This window comes from Schistocerca gregaria, chromosome 8 (genome assembly GCF_023897955.1).
Source record: "Schistocerca gregaria isolate iqSchGreg1 chromosome 8, iqSchGreg1.2, whole genome shotgun sequence".
Lineage (NCBI taxonomy): Eukaryota > Metazoa > Arthropoda > Insecta > Orthoptera > Acrididae > Schistocerca > Schistocerca gregaria.
In genome coordinates, this window is record NC_064927.1 from 319,994,261 (window position 1) to 320,020,364 (window position 26,104).

Genomic DNA, 26,104 nt, shown 5'->3' on the forward strand with positions numbered 1-26,104 from the left:
TCCGTGTGTGTGCATGCCCAAATAGCAGCTTACTAAGGCTGACTAACAGATTTCTCTTCCCTGGCGACCTTCGAAGAACAGGATTTCCCCAGTTCTGATGACCTAGTGAACTATTTCACCAATGTCATCCTTACAGCTGCAGAACTTTCCGTTCCTTGCACTACTTCTTTACCACGTCATGTCCCAGTCCCTTGATGGACTGAGGCATGCTGCGATGCAGTTCGGCCATGGAGACGTGCTCTCTGTGTTTTTAAATGTCATCCTACAATGGCAAACTGCATTCATTATAAACAGAAGTGTGCAAATTGTCATTGCATTCTTTGGGTTAGCAAACAAGGTAGCTGGACTTCATTCACTAGTCCTTCTAGCAGTTCCACACCTTCCTCTGTCACGTGGACTAACCTGCAACGGCTCTCTGGTACCAAGATCCATCCCCCCGTTTCCGGCCTCACAATAGCAGACGATGTTATAGTGGACCCTATTGCTATCTCCAACACCCTGGGCCACCATTTTGCGAAAGTTTCAAGCTCATCGCACTATCACCCTGCCTTCCTCCATAGGAAATGAGTGGAGGAGGCTCGGGCAATACCCTTCTCTTCTCCGAATTGTGAGTGCTACATTGCCGCCTTAACTATGGGGGAGCTCGACTATGCTCTCAGTTTATCCCAATCCTCTGCCTCAGTGCTGGACGCTGTCCACATCCAGACATTGCAGCACCTTTCTCTTTTGGGCAAGCACTTTCTGCTTAACATGTACAACTGCATCTGGGCAAAGGGCACTTTTCCTGGACGCTGGCGTGAAGCCACCATCATACCCATACCTAAACCTGGTAAGGACAAAAACCCTCCTTCTAGCTACCACCCCATCTCTATTACGAGCTGCGTTTGCAAGGTAATGGAACATATTATTAATGCCCGGCTGCTGTGGCAGTTCAAGTCTTGACATTTACTAACGAATGCACATTGTGGATTTCGAGCATGGTGTTCTGCAGTTGACCATCTCGTTACCTTGTCCACCCATGTCATGAATGGTTTTGTGCAGAAATCCCAGACTGTGGCTGCGTTTTTCGATTTGGAGAAGGCCTACGACACCTGCTGGAGAACTGGTATCCTCCATTCTCCTTACACTTGGGTCTTCCATAGCCACCTGTCCTGTTATCTTTAAGGCATTTTGAAAGATTGAGTTTTCAAGATGTGTGTGGCTTCTGCCTTGTCAGGCACCCTTTATCCATGAAAATGGTGTGCCTTAGGGTTCCATCCTGAGTGTCATCCTCTTTGCTATTGCCATTAACCGTACAATGGCCTGTCTCCCACCAGGCATCTCCTGCCTTGTTGTTGATGATTTTGCCATCTATTGCAGTTCTCCATGGACCTGTCTCACTGAGCTACATCTTCAGTGGTGTCTTGATAATCTTTACTCCTGGAGCATTGACAGTGGATTTCACTTTTCCACTGACAAAACTATCTGTATTAATTTCTCGCGACGCAAGTGGTTTCTCCCACCATCTTTACATCTTGGGCCTGTTGCCCTTCAGTTCTTTGCAACTACGAAATTCCTGATGCTCATGCTCGATAGGAAACTCTTTTGGTCCTCCCTTATATTTTAGCTGATAGCCCACCGTACACAGTTCCTCAATGTCCTACGTGTCCTCAATGGTACTTCCTGGGGTGCCAATCAGACCACCCTCCTCAGTTTGTACTGGTCCCTTGTCCATTCAAAACTTGACTGTGGGTGCTTTGTTTATGTGTCTGCACTCCCATCCATCCCTCTTACACCGTCTCAACACTATCCACCATTGTAACATCCGTTTGACCATGGGCGCCTTTTGCACCAGCCCAGTTGCGAGTCTGTATGCTGAAGCTGATGATCTACCCCTGTCCTACCAGCGTGACTTTCTCCTCAGCAGGTATGCATGCTGTTTGTCTGCCATGTGTGGCTACCCATCCTATGCCTCTTTCTTAGATGATTGCTTTGTCATATGGGGCTCGTCCTTCTTCTCTGTTAGCTCCTGGAGTCCACTTTCGACAATTACTATGGCCAGTTAACTTCACACTACCTGCAAACTTTCCTGGTGGATGAAATTATAATGAAATCCAGACCTTTAGCTGCTTACAGGCATTGATAAATATCCATGGAGACAGTTGAAAAATGTGTACCTCAACCGGGACTCGAACCTGGGTCTTAATGCTCCCTTCACCACCTTGGCTTCGTGAAGTGGCCCATATTAACCTTCGCCTTCATTCGCTTCCTAAGGACACTACTCCAGCCTCGTTCTATCACCTTCAGTTTCATGACATGCACATGGAACTCGCGTTAGTACCTTCGTATACACTGACAGCCTTAGGACTGACCGTGATGTCGGGTGTGCCTTTAATCATTGGCATCAATGTCTTTCAATATCGGCTTCCAGCACATTCCTCAGTATCTACAGCCAAGCCCTTCACCTTTTGTCAGGCCGCAAAGTACATCCAGCAACACAACCTTTTCAATTGTGTCCTCTGCTCACTCCCTCAGTGCCCTGAAAAGTCAGCTGAACACCACCCATCCCTCAGTGCAGCAGGTCCAGGAAAACTGTCAACTGCTCACATTTGGTAGAGCCAATGTGATGTTTCTGTGGGTTCCTGTCAGTCTGCCAGGAAATGAGGCTGCGGACGCTGCTGCGAAAACTGTAGTCCTCGTACCTCAGCCTGTGAGAACCTATATTCCCTCCAATGATCTCTATGTTGCCGTCTGTCAGGAGGTGGTGCCCTTTTAGAATTGCCAGTGGTCCTCCCTTCATGGGAATAAGCTCTGCCTTATTAAGCCTCTCCCATAGGCTTGGTCGACCTCCTCTCGGCCTTCATGCCGGGAGGAGATTATTTTATTTTGGCTGCCTGTTGGGCACTGCCTTTTTTAGTCATCGTCATTTGATAAGTGGCGCTACCCTACCACTTTGTACACACTGTACTCAAGTTTTAACTGTCCACCAGTTCCTGATGGAATGTCCATTTCTTAACCTTTTACAGACCTGTTTGGGTTTGCTGTCAGAGTGTTCAGTCATTTTAGCAAATGACACGTGGGCTGTCTACTGCATCTTGTTTTTTATCCTCCAAAGCAATATGGCAAAGGCCATTTAATTTTTAATTTTCGACCTCCGTTTCTGTATGTTGTCTTTTTTTAGACCTGCTTGTTTTCAGCTGTCTTGTATTATGTCAGTTGGGACTGACATATAGTCGTTTTTTAACTCCTCTCTGTCTTTGTTTTCTATAGTTTTGAGTTGGGCGCATATGACCCCAGTCCTTTCTGCAAACCAATTCAAAGCTACCCATTCATCTTCTACTTTATTCCTTTTCCCCGTTTCAATCAGTCATTGCCTTATGGTCCACAGAGTGAGGTGGTGCACTTGGAAGGTCAAGGGTTAAAACCTGCATCCGGCCACCCTGATTTAGGATTTCTGTGATCTCCTTAAATCACTTCAGGCAAATGCAGGGATGTTTCCTGTGAAAGAGCAAGGCCAATTTCCTTCCTTAATCTGATGGGGCTGGTGACCTCACTGTTTGGTCCCCTCCCCAAAACCAACCAACCAATCAATCTAGTGCCCCCTTTGAAACACTCAACAACCTGTGCTTCTTTCAACTTATCCAGCTGGCATCTGCTTGATTTCATACCTTTTTGGAAATTCTTCAACTTTATTCTACAATTCATACTCAATAAATTATGGTCAGAATCCACATCAGCAGCTGGAAATATCTTACAGTTTAAAATCTAGTTCCAAAATCTGTCTTATAATCGAATAATAAATCTGAAACCTTTCAGTGTCTGCAGATCTCTTTCTCATATGCAACTTACTTCCATGATTTTTAAAGAAAGTGTTAGCAGTGATTAAATGATACTCTGTGCAAAATGCTATCAGATGGCTTCCTCTTTCATTCCTTTCCCATTGTCCATAATCTAATACCACATGGACTTCGTTCTGAGTTTTGTATCTTGCATTATGTTCAAGTTATCACAGAGAACCTCAAAGTGGCCTGTAGTATTAGCAGTACAATCTATTTAAGAATAAAGCTACTGGATTGTGAAAGTAAATACTATGTAGTTCTTAAAGAAGCGACTACTGAGTGTGAACACTGTGACTTTACAAAGTATAGTCCATGTTTTGTTTTGGAAGAAGAAACTTTGTTGACTCATGAGAAAAAAGAACAAAATATCCTGTAAGGACTAAAAGCACATTATGCACATAAACATTTGATCTGAATTTTTATTGTAAAGTTACTGGATATGTTACTCCTGAGGCCGCAATATGTTTTCTTCAGCAAGGCAGCTGCTAACCAATTGCTATCTCCTCATTGAACACATGTATATGTATTCTTATGTCTGCATAAATGGCTTATTGTTTTCAATTGTGTTAAACTAACAAATGCTATATCATTATAAAATGATCATTGGAGGAATGAGCTACTAATACTGGCCTCTTCATTAATTTCCAGTGAAGAACATAGCGGTGGTGACAGAAAGGAATTTCACTTGTTTTTTGTTCCTCAGAAAAGCTTACTATGTGAGAAATGGTTAAAAGTAAGTTGTGTGAAACATTTATACCTACATTTTTAATAACAATTTCGGTCTCTTATATGTAGTCTTGTACTTGCAGAATCGTGGTGTTTTTGGCAATTTCACTTGGATTGAAGAATTTCCATGCGACCTCTTCCCTTTTGACAACGATTTGATGTCTATGGAGTTGGAGTCTGCATTCAAGGTGAAATTAGTGCTCATATTTTCACTGTCCTGGGGTATATTACTTATCATTTTATTTTAAAGAAATTTACTAAAGGATGTAAACAAGACTGAATGTTGGTGAGCTTTACGACAAATTCTTTTTCAGAGCTAACAGGAAAAAAAACACGTACACCTGCATGTTTATAATCTAATTGTCTGCAGATCGACTGGGTCAGAGCTACAGCATTTATTCAAGATTAAGCCACTCTAAGTTAGAATAGCTTGCCATTTATCCCCCTCATAATTGAGCATATACTACACAAAGGGAGGGTGACTGATTGCCGCTTGTGCTTTTCTTCAGCTCAGTTAGCCAAAATCTATTAAAACAGTCCAGTGCAACATTGAGCACCAACTGCAGATATTGTGGTGTTCAGTCCAAAGACTGGTTTGGTGCTGTTCTCCTAGCTACTCGATCCTGTGCAAGCCTCTTCATTTCAGAGCAACCACTTCAACATACATTGGTCTGAATTTGTTTACTGTATTCATCTCTTGGTCTTTCTCCACAGTTTTACCCCCCCCCCCCCCCCCCCCCCACACACACACACACACACACACTTCCCTCCAGTACTAAATCCCTTGATGCCTCAGAATTGTCCTACCAACTGATCCCTTCTTATATTCAGGTTGTACCACAAATTTCTATTCCCTCCAATTCTATTCAGTACCACCTTATTAATTACATTATCTACCCATCTAATCTTCAGCATTCCTCTGTAGGACCATATTTAAAAATATTCTATCAAAATAAACACTTTTCAGGTGTCAAATTTCCAACCTTATTTTGTTTGGCAACCAGTTTCAGCATTATACTACACCATCTTCAGACCCCTTGGTTGTGATCTAAACATGGGCCAGCAATACTGGTATTAGTAGTTACGTTCTACAGCGATCACTCTGGCAAGTGCTATGATGTACTCACTCTGCAGCATGGGAATCAGTTCCAAATTGTGTATCAATTTCGATAAAGTCAAAAATTTAATCTCTCAAAAAAGAGCATAAATGACGGTGGTGCAGGCTCTACTGATTTCCCAGGATACAAAGTTACCTACAAGTTACGACACATCAAATATTGTTCTGAGCCACAGGCAAGTGAGAAGTTAAAATAACCAAAGAATTGAACATTCCTTTTCCAATCATGAAATTGTATTTTTTCATAAATGATCTTCATACCTACATTTCAGGATACATTGTCGTCTTGTATGAGATGAAATTTTATCACAATTAATCAAATTTCATTTCCTATTCAAGATGGCAGCCTGCAACAATGCCACTAATCACAATTCCACTGTACTCCTAATGTTTCACACCATATCCACAGTCTTTATGCCACAACGTTCATGTGGAGCAATGAATGCCATTTCTTCTTCTGGTATTTTAGTTATGTACATATTGTTATTTTTGAAGTGCAGTGGATTCTTTACAACAAATTTCATGAGGGTATAAATATGGTGTGAAGCAGTAGTCAGCATGTCTGAGTCCCCAAATAGATGTCTGCAATATGAATTTGGGTGAGCACCACTTATTCTGAGACCACATTTCTGAGTAATGAAGTCTTTCTTTCTTAAAGATGAATTACTGCAGAATATTATTCCATAGACATTATTGAATGAACATAAGTAAATAAACCAACTTACCGATTAGTCTCTCTCCAGGCTTTGCAATGATTTGCACTGCAAAGATGGGTGAAGTTGTTTTAGGAGTTCCAAAATGTGCTTTCACCAGTTTAAATTCTCATCAATGAAGACACCTAAATTTTTCGGAGTTTCCACATTGGTTATTACTTTGTCACCATATGTTAGACTTAGTCGTTACTGTAGTATCTCTAGATGTGCGAAACTGAATATGTTCTGTCTTTTTAGAATTGGGAATGATACCATTCACAAAAAACCACTCAGTAAGTTTTAAGAACATTATTTGCCATCTCTTCTGTTGCTGTATGTAATGTTTGGATTGATTACAGTACTATGATTTAGATTAATTACAATAGGTAGGATCATCAGCAAAAAAAGTAATTCTTTTTCCAAGATAAAATTCAGTCATCAGTTGCAAATAAATTATTATTATGCATAACAAAAATTTATTTTCAACTGTGAACTGAATTTTGTCTTGAAAAAATAGTATTGTGGTTGCTGAAAATTACAGCCATCATTAAAATAATAGAACAATTTTTCTTGTTTTGTACTGGATGGAAGGTCATTTACATTTATGAGAAACACTAGTGGACTTTAAGATAGAGCCTTGTGGAACAAAATAAGTGATTTCTCCCATCAGAAGAATCTACTCCTCTTATGTTGGTTGAGTTACTGAGTACAACTTTCTTCATTCTTCTGATTAAATGTGACATTCTTTGGTTGGTTATACAATCAGTCCCAAGGAAAAATTTGTATATACCATGCTGCAACCTCCTTGTCATAATATAGATGTAGAGCTATAAACATGATGGTCACCTTCAGTTATTTTTAACTGTTTGTACTGCTTATTTTTATTTCTAGGAGTACCAAGTTGAACATGACCCTACAGTACTGTACCGTTGTGCGAGGGCACTGATGACACTGCAGCAACTCTTTGGCCCTATACCACGTGTTTCAGCCAAGGGTACAGCAGCTTGCCAGGTGTGGGACACACTTCTAAGGTTACGTCGAGAACAGATGCCATCTGCTTCACGACTGAGGCGGCAACAGCAACATGCATCTTCACAGATTGATCATTTGCTGCTCATCGACCGTTCAATAGATCTGCTTTCTCCACTTGCGACACAACTTACATATGAGGGATTGATTGATGAGATATTTGGGATAACCAACTGTAAGTAACAGGATATTTTTCTTATTTCACATTGTATTGATTGAAGCATTAGTAAATGAATAAATACGCCACAATTATAAATTGAGACTATACAAAGACTGTAGTGCAGGCTTAGTTTGAAATGTAATGCTGAATATTGTTTGAAGGACATCATTGTTGCATTTGACAGTAAAATGGTCTGTATTACTAGACAACTATCTTGAAACTAGGTATTCATTGTAAGCTGTCTCACTGATCGCTTCCAGGGGCAACAGAAATTTATTTTTCAATATATCATGTAGATATTGACTGAATTTAAAACTTCAAAATGCTGTCACAATCTACTCATTTAAAGATATACTCTTAAGTGAAAAGTTTAACATAATAAGACAATTACTACAGTTGGAGACACTGTTTGTCTTGAGGCAATATAACTGACTGCTCACAAAACACAGACTTTACTAATCCTGTAATTGAGAATGGGATCACTTAGTGACTTCCAATAAACTATTATATATATGTTGTGATAGTGCCGCCATGACAGTACGCACAAACGGCGATAGAGGCGCTCCGCAAATTGGCTGAGCGCGGGAGCGCCACCTAGCTACGAACGGCGCCGGCCGCATGTCACGGCACGGCAGTCGAATACGAGAGATTGAGTTGTAATCATGTAATCAACTATTGTTTCTAAGAGAGAGTGTGAATATCCACACAATTATTGTGATTAAAGGTTATAACACTTTTGTCGACGAGGTCGGGATATTTTCACTGTGTTGTGGATTTACGTGTTCGTGACGGGGCAGACATGGAACAGCTTATGCAAGCGCTCATTGAACAACAAACACAGCTGACGGCTACTATTCAGGCTCAACAAACACAGCTGACGGCAGCGATTCAGGCGTTGTCGATGTCGCTTACTCATCGTCTGTCTTCCTCTTCTCCGCATCCATTCCCTCCTTACAACGAGGCCGCTGAAGACTGGGAGGATTATGAGAAGCGTTTGCGGCAACACTTTTTGGCTTTCGGCGTTGTCGACGCTCCTATGTGTAAGTCGTTATTTCTATCTTGGATTTCCCCTCGAGTGTATCAGCTGCTATCTCAGTTAGCCCCTCTGCGAGAACCTGCTTCCCTGTCCTTCCAAGAAATGTGTGACTTATTGTCTGCCTATTATCGAAAAAACACCCACGTCGTTGCCGCCCGCGTGGCGTTCTACCGGTGTCGTAAACAGCCCCATCAATCTTACCGGGCTTGGGCGGCGGAACTACATGGTCTGAGTAGGAAATGTCAGTTTGTCACGGACACACATCACGAGTCTTATGCTGACTCAGGGATGCTATTCTACGGCTTGCTCCTGATAAAGAAGTTCGGCAACGTGCCCTCCAACTGCCAAACCCGTCGTTGTCGGAAGTTTTAAGCATCGCTCAATCCTATGAAGTGTCTCACGCTGCTGGCGCGCAAATCGACGCGTGGTGTGATGTAGGCGCTGTACAGTCAACTCTCGACATGGGCAATTTGCCTGTTTCACAGGAGAACGACGATGTGGCGGCGGTTCACTCGCGTCAACAACGTCGCGTTGGGCCGCAACGCTCGCAGCGAAACCAGTAACCACAGAAGCCGGTTCGTTCCGCACTTCCTTCTTGCCCCCGTTGTTTCGTACAGCACGACAGGGCAGCGTGTCCAAAACGTTGGGCCACGTGTAATTCTTGTAGGAAAAAAGCCACAGTGCTTCTGTGTGTCAGTCCTATAAAGTTCCTGTCGACGAGGACGAGGCGTCGGACATGGATGTTCACTGTGTGCTTTCTCAAACAAATAAGTTGTTAGTTACTGTTCGTGTTCTGAATAAAGACATCCGCATGCAAGTGGACATTGGCTCTGGAGTAACTCTCATTAATTCTCGCACGTATTTGGCGTTGGGCTCCCCTCCTTTGTCTCCAGTTACGCGAAATCTGAGGACTTACAATAAACAGAAAATTCCTATCATGGGCCAGTTTGATGCTTCCACTGCCTACAAGTCTGTTGTTCGGCCCCTCACGTTTTATGTGCTGGATCATGCGGGCACTGAAAACCTGTTCGGTTATGATGCTTTCCAGTTGTTCGGGTTCTCCATTGATGATGATGTGCACCTCATGTCTGAGGATATTCCGTATCAACAGCTGGATGGATTGTGTTCCGAATTTTCGTCCGTGTTCTCTGCTGGTCTGGGTTGTGCCAAGGATTTTGAAGCCCACATTACTCTTAAACCTACAGCTCGCCCTAAGTTTTTCCGGGCACGCCCTATTCCGGTGGCGTTGCGTGCACCTGTCAAGGCTGAGCTAGACAGGTTAACAGCTTCAGGGATTCTCCTTCCGGTTACCTCCAGCGAATGGGCATCGCCGATCGTGGTGGTTTCTAAACCAAACAGGAGTCTGCAATTGTGTGGTGACTTTAAAGCCACCGTCAACGCTCAGAGCCTCATTGACACTTATCCTCTTCCCCGTCCTGAGGAGTTGTTTACCAAGCTTGCTGGGAGCCAGTACTTTTCCAAACTTGACTTATCAGAGGCGTACCATCAGTTGCTGTTGGACGCTCCTTCCAAGTAATTTCTCGTTATCAACACTACTTGTGGGTTGTATCAGTACCAGCGATTACCATTTGGCGTCGCTAGCGCACCGGCCATTTTTCAGTGGTTTTTGGAACAGCTCACGACTTCCGTTCCCGGCTGCATAAACTATCTGGATGACATTGTTGTCACGGGAGCCTCCACTGAGGAGCACCTTCGTAATTTACGTTCACTGTTTCGGGTTTTGCATTCGGCTGGGTTGAGGTGCAATCTGGACAAGTCACAGTTCTTCCAACCCTCCATTGAGTATCTTGGTTTCCACTTGTCCCGTGAGGGTATACGTCCTCTCCGTCAGCACGTTGCGGCCATTAACGCTCTACCCCGGCCGTCTACGGTCAAAGAACTTCAGGCGTTTCTAGGCAAGATTGCTTATTATCACAAATTCATTCCATCCGCAGCGGCGGTAGCCTATCCTCTGCATCAGCTGTTGCGCAGAAACGTCCCCTTCTGTTGGTCCGACGGGTGTGAGCAGGCTTTTGTGCGCCTGAAAGCTCATTTGCAGTCGGCGCCTTGTCTTGCCACATTCCGTCTGGGTCAGCACTTGGTTCTGGCGACTGACGCGTCACAGTATGGCCTAGGGGCTGTTCTCGCCCATTGGTATGAGGATGGGTTGGAACGACCCATCACCTATGCCTCAACGAGGCGCAATGGCGTTACTCTCAAATCGAAAAGGAGGTGCTCGTTATCATTTATGCTCTAAAAAGTTCAGCGTTTTTTTGTATGGTTCTTAGTTTCACCTCATCACCGACCACAAACCGCTGGTCTCAGTGTTCAGCCCATCGGCGTCACTTCCGGATAATGCAGCTCACCGCCTGCAACGTTGGGCCTTATACTTGTCTCGTTTTCATTATGAGATTCACTATCGCCCCACGGCCCAGCATGCCAACGCTGATGCATTGTCACGATTGCCGATGGGCCCCGACCCTGTTTTCGATCGTGATGAACTCCTCTGTTTCCACATTGATGAGGAAGAACGTCGTGCAGTCGAGGGCTTTCCACTTACAGGTTCGCAGGTCGCGTTGGCTACTGCGCGGGACCCGGTCCTGCGTCGGGTGATCGGTTTTGTTCAACGAGGTTGGCCGGACAGGGCCAAGTGCCGGGCATCGGATCCCCTTCGCAACTACCATGCCTTGCGCCTTCGTCTGTCTGTTCGTGATGGTGTTGTTCTTCTGGCCACGGATGGCGCATCTCCACGGGTTGTGGTGCCAGCCTCTCTTCGCAAAGATGTTCTCAAACTATTGCACGAAGGCCATTGGGGTATTTCTCGGACTAAGTCCCTGGCCCACAGGCACGTTTATTGGCCCGGTATTGATTTGGACATTGCCCATATGGTTGCTGCATGTGGCCAGTATGCTCAACAACTGGTGGCACCTCGTACAATGCCTTCTCCGTGGCCTGATCCAGCTCAGCCATGGGAAGGGTGCACGCCGACTTTGCTGGCCCCTTCTTCGGTACTTATTGGCTACTGTTGATTGACGCCTTCTCGAAGTTTCCGTTTGTTGTTAGATGTCCGTCACCCACCACTGCGGCGACGACGCTGGCTTTGTCCAAAATCTTCGCGCTAGAAGGTCTTCCGTCCACGATCGTCACGGACAATGGCCCTCAGTTCTCTTCGCAGGCGTTCCGTGATTTTTGTACTGGACAAGGGATTCATCATGTTACAGCACCTCCCTTCCATCCGCAATCGAATGGGGAGGTCAAGCGCCTTGTCCGCACTTTCAAATGCCAGATGAAAAAATTCCTTAGTGATTTTTCCACAGATGACGCTCATGCTGCAATTTCTGAGTTCTTATCGCTTCACGCATCTGGGTGACCGCAGCCCTGCTGAACCCTTGCATGGCCGCCAACCGCGCACTCTACTGCACCTGCTTCACCCTATCAGGCCTTGTGCTGTGTCCCCTAGTGCGGGAAAATACTCGGTGGGCCCCGACGTGTGGGCACGAGGGTATGGATCTCGCCCTAAATGGATTCCAGGGGTGGTCAATGCTCTTCGCGGCCGCCGGCTTTGTGAAATCCGTACGGGCGACGGCACGGTTGTTCGTTGCAGCCGACGTCGCTGCTGCTTCCGAGTATGCCGGAACCGGCCCCAGTCGCGACGCCGCCTTCTCCGGGACCCATCTCGCTGGAGCACACTCCCAGGTCCATGACACCTATGGATGCTGCTCCGGAGTTTTCACCCATCATCTCATCCAGGAGGCACGTTCCACGCACGAGCTTCCGTCCTGGACATTTTCGACCATACTCTCGTGTCTCTGCGCGGGATCTCCTCGGGGCCTCATAAGAGGCCATGGATGTCTCCGCGCCTTCCATGTCTCCAAGGATGTGAGTGTTTTTTTTTTTTTTTTTTTCAAGGGGGGAAAAGTGTTGTGATAGTGCCACAACATTTAACAGTGCCGCCACGACAGTACGCACAAACGGCTGAGCGCGGGAGCGCCACCTAGCTACGAACGGCACTGGCCGCATGTCACGGCACGGCAGTCGAATACGGGAGACTGAGTTGTAATCATGTGATCAACTATTGTTTGTAAGAGAGAGTGTGAATATCCACGCAATTATTGTGATTAAAGGTTATAACAATATAGTTTACAAAACTTACTGTTGCTGACCCCCTGCCCAATTCTAACTGTATTCACAACATATTTTGCAGACAGTATCTACATATATCACTGAATGTACCTGCAAAATTACTTCATTGTAAAACACATAGTTTAGAACATAACATGTCATAAATATTCAGATGAAAACTTGGGGCTTGCTGAAAATTGAGCCCAAATTACCCGGACTGTGTTCGTTCAGTGCCTCATAAGAGCAACTAGTGACTCCAACAAATTTTAAGCATGATTTCAAACCATTTCCAAACTTTTTCTTGCTTACATACTTAATATCAAATGTTTAACTCATTTGTAAAGTAATCGAACATTTGAAGCTGTTTTATATGCGAGAATTATATTATTTTAAAAAATTGGGGGTGTGCTGGTTTATCTGTAAAACCCACACTTGCAATTTGTCACGTGGCCATTACCACCTCTTGTATACACTATGTAAATGACAACTGAATCGACTGGAGGGAAATCACATTCCCAGGTCATATTTTTTTCATGCACTACAAAATAAATGTTTGTGATCTGAGTGACTCAATATCAATTCTAAACCAGTTTAGAAGAATTCGGAGTTCTGTATTATAATACAACCATGTGATTTTAAAAAAAGGGAATGGGATATTTATTTAGCAAGGTGTGGTTATCAACCTAAAGAGAGTGGTTTGCGTGTTCTTAAATCATAGCAAAGTTAATGCTCAAAACAATGTGACTCTGTGATTAATCTCCCTTTCTTATTTTATATAAAATGAAGTGTCCCTAGGTAACAGTCAGCAAACGCAATAAAGCACCTCCTTCAAACACTTCTTAGTTACAGTTGTGAATGTTGCAATTAAAATATAATCCAATTATCTCTTGGTGACTACTGTTGTATGGTCGGTAAGGATATCTTTCTTCATGCATTGTGAATGTCTTTGTTGGGAGGATATCAAGTTATGAGATAGCAATTATTATATCCAATAGAAAATCCTTAGTGGAATATGAATGTTGAAAGGAATAAAGGTAACAAGTCGTCCTATAGTGAGGTGTTGATTCATCAATAGGAACATTAACAAGACTGAGAAAATTGAGATTTCCGCAAATACTTCTTCAGAGCTAGCAGGATACACAAACATACCCTTGTGCATTGCGTGCTTACATTGTCCAGGTTGGTTACCTAAAAAATAATTAAGTTATGTAATATTTAATGTACATATCTACAGTCATTGTGTCCATTGAAATCCACTATAGGGCCCTCCGTCTCACCTTCTTTATATGCAGACGACTTCTGCGTTTCATACTGGTCCTCCAATACTGGTGTTGCTGAGTGGCACCTCCAGGGATCCATCCGCAAAGTGCAGTCATGGGCTCCAGCCCACAGCTCTCAATTTTCAGCCCCGAAGTCATGTGTCATGCACTTCTGTCAGTGCCGTACCGTTCATCTGGAACCAGAACTTTAGCTTAATGACAATCCACTCACTGTAGTAGAGACATATCAATTCTTAGGACTGGTTTTCGACGCCCAATTGATGTGGCTTCCTCATATTCGTCAGCTGAAGTGGAAGTACTGGCAGCACCTCAATGCTGTCGGCTGCCTGAACATCATCAACTGGGGTGCAGATCACTCTACGCTGCTGCAGCTCTACAGAGCCCTTTTTCAATCTCTCCTTGACTATGGGACTCTGTTTTATGGTTCAGCGGCGCCCTCAGCATTGCGTTAACTCGACACACTGCACCACTGTGGCATTTGACTGGCAACAGGAGCTTTTAGGATGAGTCTGGTGACCAGTGTCCGGGTTAGGGCCGGAGTCCCTCCATTGAATGTTAGGCATGCACAACTGCTCACGTGTTACGTTGCACGCATTCATAGTTCTCCTGAGCATCCGAATTACCGTATCCTTTTCCCACCCACAGTGGTTCATTTCCCGTTTCGGCGGACCAGGTCAGGGCTGATATGGAGTCCATGCCTTTAGCACCTATCTTTACTCAAGGTCCATTCATGCGCACCTCCATGGTGTGAAGAGCTGTACACCTGACCAAAGCTTCGCCTCCACCTTTCACATGGCCCTAAGGAATCAGTTAACCCTGCGGCACTCCACTGTCACCTCCTCTCAGTTCTTGATATGTACCGGCATCATGAAGTGGTTTACACCAGCTGCTCGATGGCTGATGGTCACACTGGCTTCATGTATGTTCATGGAGGCCATATAGAACAGTACTCCTTGCTAGATGGCTGCAGTGTTTTTACTGCAGAGCTGGTGTCTATTATGTCGTGCTCTTGAGCACATCCGCTCATGCTCTGGTGAGTCGTTTCTTCTCTGTACTCTCCATTATCACCCAATCCCCTTAAACACTTCCTTCCAAGCTGTCGCTGTCCGTATTTCCCTTTCTGGATACACCTCCTCTCTTTGTACTGTCTGCATTCCATCATCACACCAATGGCACAAGCTGATCTCCTTCATCTTCTTGGTCAGCTTCCGCCCCCCTATTTGCTGGTGGGGGACTTCCATGCCCACCCCCTTGTCCACACGGCTCACTATTGATAGACATCTTCCACCAAGCAGATCTTGTTTGCCTCAACACTGGGGACCCTACGTTTTTGTCTGCCTCCACGACAAATTTCTCTCATTTGGACCTTTCGGTTGGTACTGTTCCACTAGCTCGGTACTTCGAATGGTTCGCTCTTGCTGATACACACTTGAGTGACCACTTTCCATGTGTCCTTAGATTGTAGCCACAACTGCCATATATGCACCCGAGGCGCTGGAATTTTGCGCAAGCCGATTGGATACTTTTTCATCTCTGGCGACATTCGATGACTGTCACTTTCCTAGCGTCGACGATGAGGTCACTCATATTACAGAAGCTATTCTTACATCTGCAGAATGTTCAGTACCTCGCATCTCCGAATTGAATGGCCGCCCTTCCTCCGTACTACCACCGGGAGTCTGCTTCCATCAATTGCTCCATTCTCTTTCCTTCCACTTTCCTAAAACTTTCTTGACAACTTGGGGTACAGTACCGCCTTGGCTCTGTCCGCGGACCTGCCTGCTCCGTGACCTTTGTCAGTTTCCCAAGGATGGTACCCCTTCTCTTGTTTATCATCGGGCATTTGCTGCTCTATGCGCACAAATGAAGGATGCCACATTTATTTACATTGATGGCTCAAAAACATCGTTAGATGTTGGGAGTGCCTATATTGTGGATGACACCCCAAATTGATTTCGGCTTCCCAACCAGTGTTCGGTTTATACTGCGGAGCTTTACGCTGTTCTCCAAGCTGTCCAATACATCTGCCGCCATCAGCGGATACAGTATGTTATCTGCTCAGACTCTCTCAGCTCTCCCCATAGTCTCCAAGCTCTCTACCCTGTCCGCCCTCTGGTCCACCGGATTCAGGACTGCCTCCACTTGCTCCACTTGAGGGGCGTCTCTGTAGCGTTCCTCTGGATCCCAGGACATGGTGGTATCTGTGGAAATGAGGTGGCCGATATAGCGACCAAGGCTGCAGTCTCTCTTCTTCGGCCAGCTATTCGCATGATTCCCTTTGTCGATTTATGGAGTGTTTTATGTTGTCGTGTTGCTCTTCTATGGCACACACATTGGTCGACACTTCCCAATAATAAATTGCGGGGCGTGAAAGCTCTTCCCTGTGCTTGGACCTCTTCCTCCCGAACTCGTCGTCGGGAGGAGGTAATTTTAAGTAGACTCCGGATAGGGCACTGTATTTTTAGCCATCGACATCTTTTAAGCGGCGATCCTCCCCTACTCTGTCTCCACTGCTCTCAACTGTGGACGGTGAGACACCTTTTACTTGAGTGCCCCTATTTTACTCCATTACGCACCTGTCTACAGCTGTCGCCTGATATATCTTCCATTTTAGCAGATGACACGGGATCAGCTGATCGCGTTCTCGAGTTCATTAGTGCCAGTGAGGTGACGTCAGCAATTTGAAGCTCTTTTTGGGGACAAACAACTCCCCTTCTATAGTGGTTCTTTCTGTTTTTGGTTTCCACACTTTTTTGAGTTTTGCTCTCATTGCTGCTGGTTTCCAGTTTTGTTTTTTAGCTTTTCCTAAGGCACAGACCGGGAGCTAATGACCGGAGCAGTTTTGCGCCCTAAAAAAAAAGAAAGAGAGAGAGAGAGAGAGAGAGAGAGAGAGAGAGAGAGAGAGAGAGAGAGAGAGAGAGAGAGAGAGAGAGACCATTCCGTATGATGAGACAATTGGGTTTTACTAGCAGCAGCCATGGGTTGTGCCAGTTGCAGCCAGCACTGAGATCCTAGGACGACTTGGTGCCTCAGTACCACCAACCTGCTATCCGACTGTTCCTTGTGGGCAATGGGTCATTTCCCATGCACAGGAGCCACAATGCTCTGCTGTGGTAAGTGCATGTGGGGCTGAGTTCCAAGGAGAGGCCATTATTCTGAGGAACACCATTGCAGCAAGACATGCAGCATTTCTGATGTCACGGCCATGGCTTATTGAAGCTGTTGGCTGTCCTCTGACCTGTCATTGGGATCACAGGCTGCCTACATGAACATGTCCTCGCCCAAAATGATACAGCCAACCACGGGCGAAGTGTCAGCTAGAGTCAGCAGAGTGAGGCATGTTTGCCTCACTGAGCAATCCATGCATGAATAAAAGCATTTCTTTTGATCAGCAGTTTATCTACTGGGTCTCCTGGGCCATTATCACCACCACTCATGCTGTTGAGTGCAGTGGCATTGATCAGAATGGTGTCAGCAGTGGATATACAAGCACATCACTGTGCCATTTGGTAACAGCAAAGAGATCAGCAATGCCTACAATTGGCATCTGTGGCTGAAGATGTGATTTGACTACTGGAGGGTTGCGGTTTTGTCGACACATGATGGGAAGGGTGCAGTCTTTTTGTCTCATTATTGTGTGACTGCAGGCTCAGGGCAAGATGTGGATTTTGCCACAGCTTGAGTTGTGTAAGTACAGTAGATGACAGGTGAAAACAGACAGTAATTGTAGGAGGCATAAATGTGTGTTGGTTTTCGCTTGGTTAGTAAGGGCAATATGAGTGTCACAAACTAGAAGTGTGGCTCAGTTTGTAGTGGTTTATGAGCTGTTAAACAAGAGTAGTGATACAGAAGGTGAAGCTAAGTTTGGGTCATTGTTTTGGTTTATAATAATATGAGCAGCCATTCAGGCGAGCATAGTTAAGTTATGGTAAGGAGTAATATGATAGTGTTATGCTCAAGTAGTGTAATCTGATTTTGGTTTTTGTAGGGCAAGGAATATGACTCAGTATTTGAGCATCTAGGTTAGTGAGAAGCGTCAGGAGAGCGGTACGTTGGAGTGAATTTTTTCGTTCACTTTTCTGTGTAATTGATAGAAGGTAATGAATAGTGACATATAGGTGGGCGGATAAGTAATGGAAACTGATTAATACTTGTTGCTTGAATAATTAAAAAAATTAATTGGAAGGCACACACATCCTGGGTGAACTTTAACTGATACTAATATCAACAGACCTTAAATATCAATACATTTAAGGTCAACATTCATCATTTAAGTTACGTGCTTCTTCACATTAATTCCATTGTGCATAGTCCAGATTATAACAATGCCGATGCAGGATTGCTCCTCCACTGCTCGCGCAAATTGCTCTTGTCTGCTCTGGACCTGCTGATGCAGAATTCTTGGCATGGGTGAAATGATGGACAGACAGGTGTGGTCAATGTGAATCTATAAATAAAACTTTGCTTTCCTAATAACTGTTTTTAACCATTTTAATCTACTCTTGAAATACAGATTTTTAAACAATACTGGTATGACGGATCTCATCATACGTCTGCCCGCTACCGCTTATAGAAAAAAACAGTTGAAGATAAATAAATTAATCAGTCTATGAGCGTATCTCTTCTTTTTTGTAACAAAACATTATCTCTGCCACAAAGCAATTTGTTAATTAACCTTTGGCTTTGTGTGTATATAGCTTATATGGGTAAATGGAAAAGAATGAAGAAAGAATAAATAATATGATCCATTATAGTAATCATGTCATGATCAGTACCACAGGGAGCAGGGTTTTCTTACCACAAGGGATTACCACAGATGAGGTATTGAGAATTTTAAGAGACAAAGTAGATAAGGTGTGAGCGGACAGTACAAAGCAGTCTAAGAGATTAGGACAACTTATTGCTGAGGTGAAGGAAAGGGCTTATTTCAGATCTCCAGAGTAAATACAGATGGTGCATAGAGTGTATGATGAATGGAGGTTCCAAAATGGTCTGGAGGTGAGAAATATGTGGATTATGGGAAGGAGGGAAAGGGAAAGCAGAGAGGAGGAAGGAGGAGGAGCATGCATGTGAATAGTTTACCTGTTCTTGCAGGACGGCCGAGTACCGTTAATGTTGTGGAACCTGTCAGTCCTCAGAAGAATAAATTAGTTTTCGAAGGAGCTGTAATACAAATTCCTGGGGCTTAAAGCAGTGTACAGGGTAATGGCATTATTGAAGTTAGGGAGATGAATGTGGAGTACCAACTCCAATATCAAGTAGAGTTGTGGAAGCTCAGGTAGCAGGAGTGAGTGAGTGTGGGCTGTACCAAAAGGAAGTGCGCAGATAGCAACATAGGTAATTTAAGTGCAGTAGGATCTGCCCAATTGGGTGATAGTGAATGTTGTATTGAGGCTGGTGGGCCTGGGCCAGATGCACAGGGAAGTGCATGTGCTAGTGATGTTTGAATATTGCAGAGTAAACTGCAGATGGAGTGGTTGTTTTAGGTATTGCAGTGAGTGCACAAGAAGTGGTTAATAGTTGTGTTACAGATGTTGTGGTGGAAATAGTACAGGCACATATGTTTCCTCAAGAGCAGGGTGAACAGAGGAAAAGGAGAAGACGAATTCGTAGAGGGTATGATCAAGTCAACAGGGCTGAATCTGTTTGAAAGGTTCACAATACTATGGTGTGAGTGTGGGTACTGTGTCACAGCCTTGCAGGGCATGCAGCTGACATGACAGCACACTGTTTGCAGCACAGCCACAGTCTGACATATGCAACAAGTATGAAGAAGGTGAAGGGTGCAATGCGAGGGTGGAAGTATACGTACTGCTTTAATATCAAGCCAAAGTTAACTTTCTGTAACATTGAAAATAATCAATTTTTGACAATATAATTTAAATGTATGTATGAAAAAATCTACTCAGCAAGTTGCTGCAGGAGAAAACATTTAAAAAAAAAGGTTTTATGTATGCAAGCTTTTGGAGCTAGTGGCCCCTGGCAATAGGACTCAAGAGGAAGGAAGAGGACTGAAGAAAAAGGATTGGAAAAGTTTAGGAAAAGGAGTAGAGTTTGGAAATGTCCCCAGAACCCCGGATTTAAGAAAATGGGTAGAGTTCGGAAAAGTCACACAGAACTCTCTCCTCCTCTTCCTGTCCAGTAAGTCTTCACTGATCCAGGGTTCTGTGTGACTTTTCCAAACACCAATTTTACTAAACATCTTCAGTACTTTTCTTCCATCCCTCTTCCCCTTCAACACTCTTGCCAGAAAGACACACTGGCTCCAGAAACATACATACTTTAAAGCTTTTTTTATACGTGTATTCTCCTGCCGCCATTTGGAGAGTAGATTTTTTATGTACCCAATTACATTACAAAGTTAACTGTAGTAGACGAAAGTTGTTGTCATTCTAGAGATGTCATGAAGTGTGCATGTTGTACAAGAAAACCAGTTAAATCATGTACAAATTCATTAAGGAGTAATTTGCATGATATATAGTGTCACCAAGCACCAGAAAGTTGTTTTGGGTGAGCAGAAGTACCAGAAAACTAAACATTTTGAAGAGAAGTCTGTCTCTAATGAGTGCTTCAGCTGAAGGAATAAGTGAGACTACCTGTCGAAGTGTTACGAACGGTAATGGGGTGTGTTATTTACTCATGAGAACAGTTTGTGGAGTATGCTTGCTGGGAAAATGTAGAGGAAACTGTTGTTGCAAGGACAAAGTCCCAAAAGTTGTTAAAAATCAGAGGGTTAAAAAACCATCAAATAGGCGGGTGCCAAGTGTAAGACTTTATTGGAGTGAGACTACTTTTTGTTGAAGCTGATATGTTACATAAAATTTATTAAGAAAGAATTTCATTTTTAGTTTGTAAGTGCGGTGTGTAGGGTTAAAAGTTATTTGTGTGTAAGCTTGACATGAGGCCTAGTAGTGAGACACGTTTCATGGAATTTGATTTAATAATTAGGGAAACAGGCCCTTGAGCAATGCTGTGAAATTAAGCAAGATTAGCAAGAGATGAGAAATAAGTTTGTGGAGTTTTTAAAGATTAATGTAGCAGCTGTGTTGCATTTATGAATAGTCAGTCGAGTAGCATGTACTTATTCTATAAGGGTGGGTAGTTATGGTGGAGAACCTGGTCTTAGCAAGACATGCGAGTCTTTATCTTCTTTGTGGAGGGTGGACAGTGTAGTGTCACTACCTAGTTTTTAGCAAAATTAATAAGAAATGGTAAGAAAGCTGTCAGGATGTATTAGGATAGCAGCTGCGGCATAATAGCCACAGTGTACGACATTGGGGTTAGAATAACAAGTATACAAAAGGGCTGTGGGACAGGCTAGCCACAAGGAAAGAGAGGCACAAAGCAATCAGTCTCAAACCTATTCGTTTTTAATATTCTTGCAAATCAAGATTTCGGCTATAAATAGCTGTCTTCAGTGCATTTGTGTTTCAATTCATGTCATATGTTCTTACAGGTGTCTAGGTAGCATAACATGTGGTGACATGTACTGCTGCGAGTCTGTTGAATTGTAACTCAAATACATGATTTGCAAGGACAGTGAAAATGAGTGGGGTTGCGGCAGATTGCTGGGTGCCTCCTTCCTTATGGTCTACGGTCACTGAGCACAACAGTTCCTTATGGAATCAAAGTTGGTTAAGGCTAGCTGCAACCAGTAGAAAACTGCATCCTTAGCAAGTGGGTCCACGTCACTGTACCAGGGCAAGACTCTTTTTTATGGGCTATGTGGTTGGTGCCAGGTCTTGGTGTAATGAATGCATGCCAGAGTCATATAAACTGGTTTGAATTCTGAAGTGTTCACTTCAGGGTCTGGCAGCAACATCATGACATGGGGGTATACCAGACCGTTAGACAACTGGGCATTGCCAATAGCAGCAGTGGATTTGAGTCCAGGTTGTGTCAGCTGCCAGCAGCACTGAATTCCTTCTGGTATCTAGTGCTTACATCCGAGCTAGCTTCCTAATGACTCCTGCCAGAGGACAGCAGGTTGCATCCCAGACACAGCGGACTCGATGCACTGCCGTGGTACACACATCCACAGCTGAATCACTACAGACACTTTACAGTTGCAGCTGCCCCACAAGGAGAACTATTTGAACAAAAGCATTTCTTTCAATAAGCAGTGCATCCATTGGATCTCCCAGCCCTTTGTTACTAGTACTTGACCTATCAAGTGCAGTCCCACTTTTCAGCACTAATCAGGAGTATGTCATCATTAGAAGAAACAAAACCGGCAGTCTTTGGGTTGGAGTGTGGAATCCTAGATTCCCTTAATTAGGTAGATAGGTTACATAATTTGTAAGGGTAAATTGATAGGATGGAGTTATTGTGGGAGTAAGTGAAGTGTGGTGGCTGGTAGATCGGGACTTATGGTCAGGTGAGTACGGGGTTACAAATACAAAATCAGACTAGGGTAATGCAGGAGTAGATGTAATCAATAAGGAAATGGGGATGAACATAAGCTTCTATGAGCAGGATTGTGAATGCATTATCATAGCAAAGACAGACACAAAGCCAACACCCACAACAGTAGTATAACTTTACATGTCTTCAACTCTTCAGATGGTGATGAGATTGAAAGAATGTATGATGAGATGAAAGAAATTATTCAGACATTTAATGGAGAGGAAAACTTAATTGTGATGGGTGACTAGAATTCAGCTGTAGGAAGACTAAGGAAATGATAGGGGGGAGGGGGGGGGGGGAGGTTGAATAAAAGGGTAAGCTGCCAAGTAGAGTTTTGCACAGAGCATAATTTAATCATGACAACACTTGTTTTAGTTTAAGAATAATGAGAGAGGGTGGTATATGAAGAAGAGATCTGAAGATATTGGAAGGTTTTAGATAGATGTTATAATGGTAAGTGTGGGTGACAGAGAGACTAGCAGATAGTTGTGCTTTTAATACGTTCAAGATGTCAAATACCCTCTAGATGTGGAGAAATGCACAAGTGATTCAATAATGCAGATGCAGCTAACTATTCTGTAAGCACACAAGTAGATCTGTTGATGTACTGGTGCAGAATTGTATCCACAGAATAAGTTGAATTATCTGAAAGATCACTAAAGATCAACAAGATGTGCATGTGGTGAAACCTGCTTGAGGCTTGCCTGGCATGCTTCAAAACCTCTTGTGGATCACTTTTTATGTTAGAGATTTGGAACCACACACTGTGTGGACATCTAGAACTGCAAGCTGAGGTGCCTGGACTTTGCATACCTTGAAGAAGTAGCACTCCTGGAAGAAAGGATATTGCAGAGACATGGCTTAGCCACAGCCTGGGGGACGTTTCCAGAAAGAGATTTTCACTCTGCAGCAGAATGTGTGCTGATATGAAACTTCCTGGCAGATTAAAACTGTGTGCCGGACCGAAACTTGAACTCGGGCACTTTGCCTTTCGCGGGCTAGTGTTCTACCATATGAGCTGCCCAAACACGACTCAACAACCCGTCCTCACAGCTTCAATTCTGCCAGTACCTCATCTCCTACCTTCCAAACTTCACAAAGCTCTTCTGCGAATCTTGCAGAACTACAACTCCTGGAAGAAAGGATATTGAGGAGATATGGCTTAGCTATAGCCTGGGGGATGTACTGCCTTAGTATTATACTGCCTTCAAGACACAGATAATGGTGATACCACTGACTGGATTAAGAAAAATAACTCAGTTATACTCTCACCATGTAATTATATATCGTGATCAGATAAATACATTACTATATTTCCTGTAAATAAAATAGAAAGAAACTTCCACATGGGAAAAAGATATTAAAAACAAAGATTCCAAGACTTACCAAGCGGGAAAGCGCCGGTAGATAGGCACAATGAATAAAACACACACACAGAATTTTGAGCTTTCGCAACTTGCGGCTGCTTCGTCAGGAAAGAGGGAAGGAAAAGGAAAGATGAAAGGATGTGGGTTTTAAGGGAGAGGGAAAGGAGTCATTTCAATCCCGGGAGCGGAAAGACTTACCTTAGGGGGAAAAAAAAGGATAGGTATATCCTAGCGCGCGCGCGCTCGCCCCCCCCCCCCCCCCCCCCCCCCCCCCACACACACACACCCATAGCCATCCATACATACCTCATGATGTACGGATGGATATGTGTATCCATACATACCTCATGTACGGATGGATATCTGTATCCATACATACCTCATGTATGGGTGTGTGTGTGTGTGTGTGAGTCTTTCCGCTCCCGGGATTGGAATGACTCCTTACCCTCTCCCTTAAAACCCACATCCTTTCATCTTTCCTTTTCCTACCCTCTTTCCTGACGAAGCAGCCGCCGGTTGCGAAAGCTCGAAATTCTGTGTGTGTGTGTGTGTGTGTGTGTGTGTGTGTGTGTGTGTGTGTGTGTGTGTGTGTGTTTTATTCATTGTGCCTATCTACCGGCGCTTTCCCGCTTGGTAAGTCTTGGAATCTTTGTTTTTAATATATTTTACTATATTGCCTATTTCTTGTATGAATTTGACATATTTATATACAAGTAAAATATTATTTCTCAGTCTGTGTTGATCACATGCGAAATTATTAAGCAGTTAAATCTAACAAAGATTCTGTAGCACGAATGACATAACTGTTAACAGCATTGACTTATGGCATTAAAATATTTCTTTATTTATGATTTTTCTTCCAGTTGCTTTTTGTTATTAACTTTTATTTTTAGGGTCTTTTATGTATCAAACATTGCTTACCTTAACATATAGCTAAATAGTTGCAGGTATCTTGCCATAAATCTGTCAAGTCTTTTTTTTATCAAAGTTAATTTGAATCTCTGAACACCAGTGTATCTAAATAATATTTAACTGTAAACTTATCACTAATTAAACTTTACTTTTTCTCCATAACATATTTTTCTTACATTTCTTTTTCTGTAAAGTAAGAATGTTACTTTGTATGTGCTTTTATTTTTCTTTCTTTACTTAAGGTAACTGGGGGTAAAATCAGAAGTGAGGTCTTGTATTGATTTTAAACCATAAACAATCTTTATTTATGAAGTGCAAACTACTACATATGTTAATGGTGTGCAAGAGCCATCATCTGCGTATGTTGATGGTGTGCAAGAGCCAGAATTCCCCACAAAGTACTACCAACAATCTCTCCTATTCAAATATACATAGATTGCCACAGCTACTTTCTTTTTATCTGAAGATATTTCAACAGAACTTCACCACTTCAGGCATTTGCTCCAGTTTAACTGAACTCCACTAATATTATAGGAAAATTTGACCTCTCGACACATTTTTTTGAAGAAAATGATGACACTATCATTTTTCAGTTGATGGTTCCAACCATGGACTCACTATTTTGTCATTTTCCCACAGAGTTTGTGTCTTGTTCACTATTAAGTTAGTATCCAATTATCTAACCATATTATTTCAAAATTATTAAGGAAGTAGGTTGCTAATCAACAGAAAGTCCGTTGAATCAACTCGCTACTTTCAACCACATAAGCAAGAAAAAATAAACCATTCAATTCATTACAGGGTTCTGCACAACTATGTCATTATTTCCTTACGACAAAGTACCGGAAGTCTGCTGACTACCAAAATCCTCCTCAAAACAACATCCTCATGATGATGACGACAAATATTAAATATTCATAGTCACTGATCATATAACCTGAGATAAACACCGACTTGAAACCAAACTGAACAAGATATACTACATGTTATGATACTGTCAGTTGCGAACAATTACAAAACCAACAGTATTGTCTGTAGGAACCTTGGCATTAATTTAACAAAAACTAGGCCCTGCTTAAATCCTTCCTGTGATAGCGCCAAATGTCAACCAACGTGAACTAACTCACCGACTTCTCCAAAAAGCAAATAACTCTCCTGACCAGTTAACAAGAAGTTATGTGATCTTATTTGTGACCCATTAGAAATGGTACTCTGTCTTTAGTCACGATAAATTTATTCAGAACCATTAAACTGAGTTAACAATATTTGTATTCTTCATATGCACCTTCGTGAAATGTGATAGCTGCCAGCTGTGCTCTCTTTGGCACGCATCACACTGCTTTGTTTGAAATGTAAACATCAGTCATCAAACAGCCATATCCTCATAAATATTACAGCGATAATAACTTAAAAACACACTAAAAAGTTACACTCCTCAG

General features: G+C 43.3%; 1 protein-coding gene across 1 annotated transcript in view; it reads left to right on the forward strand.

Annotated features, from left to right (window-relative positions):
* LOC126284260 (vacuolar protein sorting-associated protein 33A) overlaps nt 1-26,104 on the forward strand; it is a 94,300-nt gene that overhangs the window by 14,125 nt on the left and 54,071 nt on the right. The window contains exons 3-5 of the mRNA XM_049983067.1: nt 4,467-4,551; nt 4,628-4,732; nt 7,245-7,557. Of these exons, the coding sequence (XP_049839024.1) occupies nt 4,467-4,551; nt 4,628-4,732; nt 7,245-7,557 (503 nt within the window). The remainder of the gene's footprint in view (nt 1-4,466; nt 4,552-4,627; nt 4,733-7,244; nt 7,558-26,104) is intronic.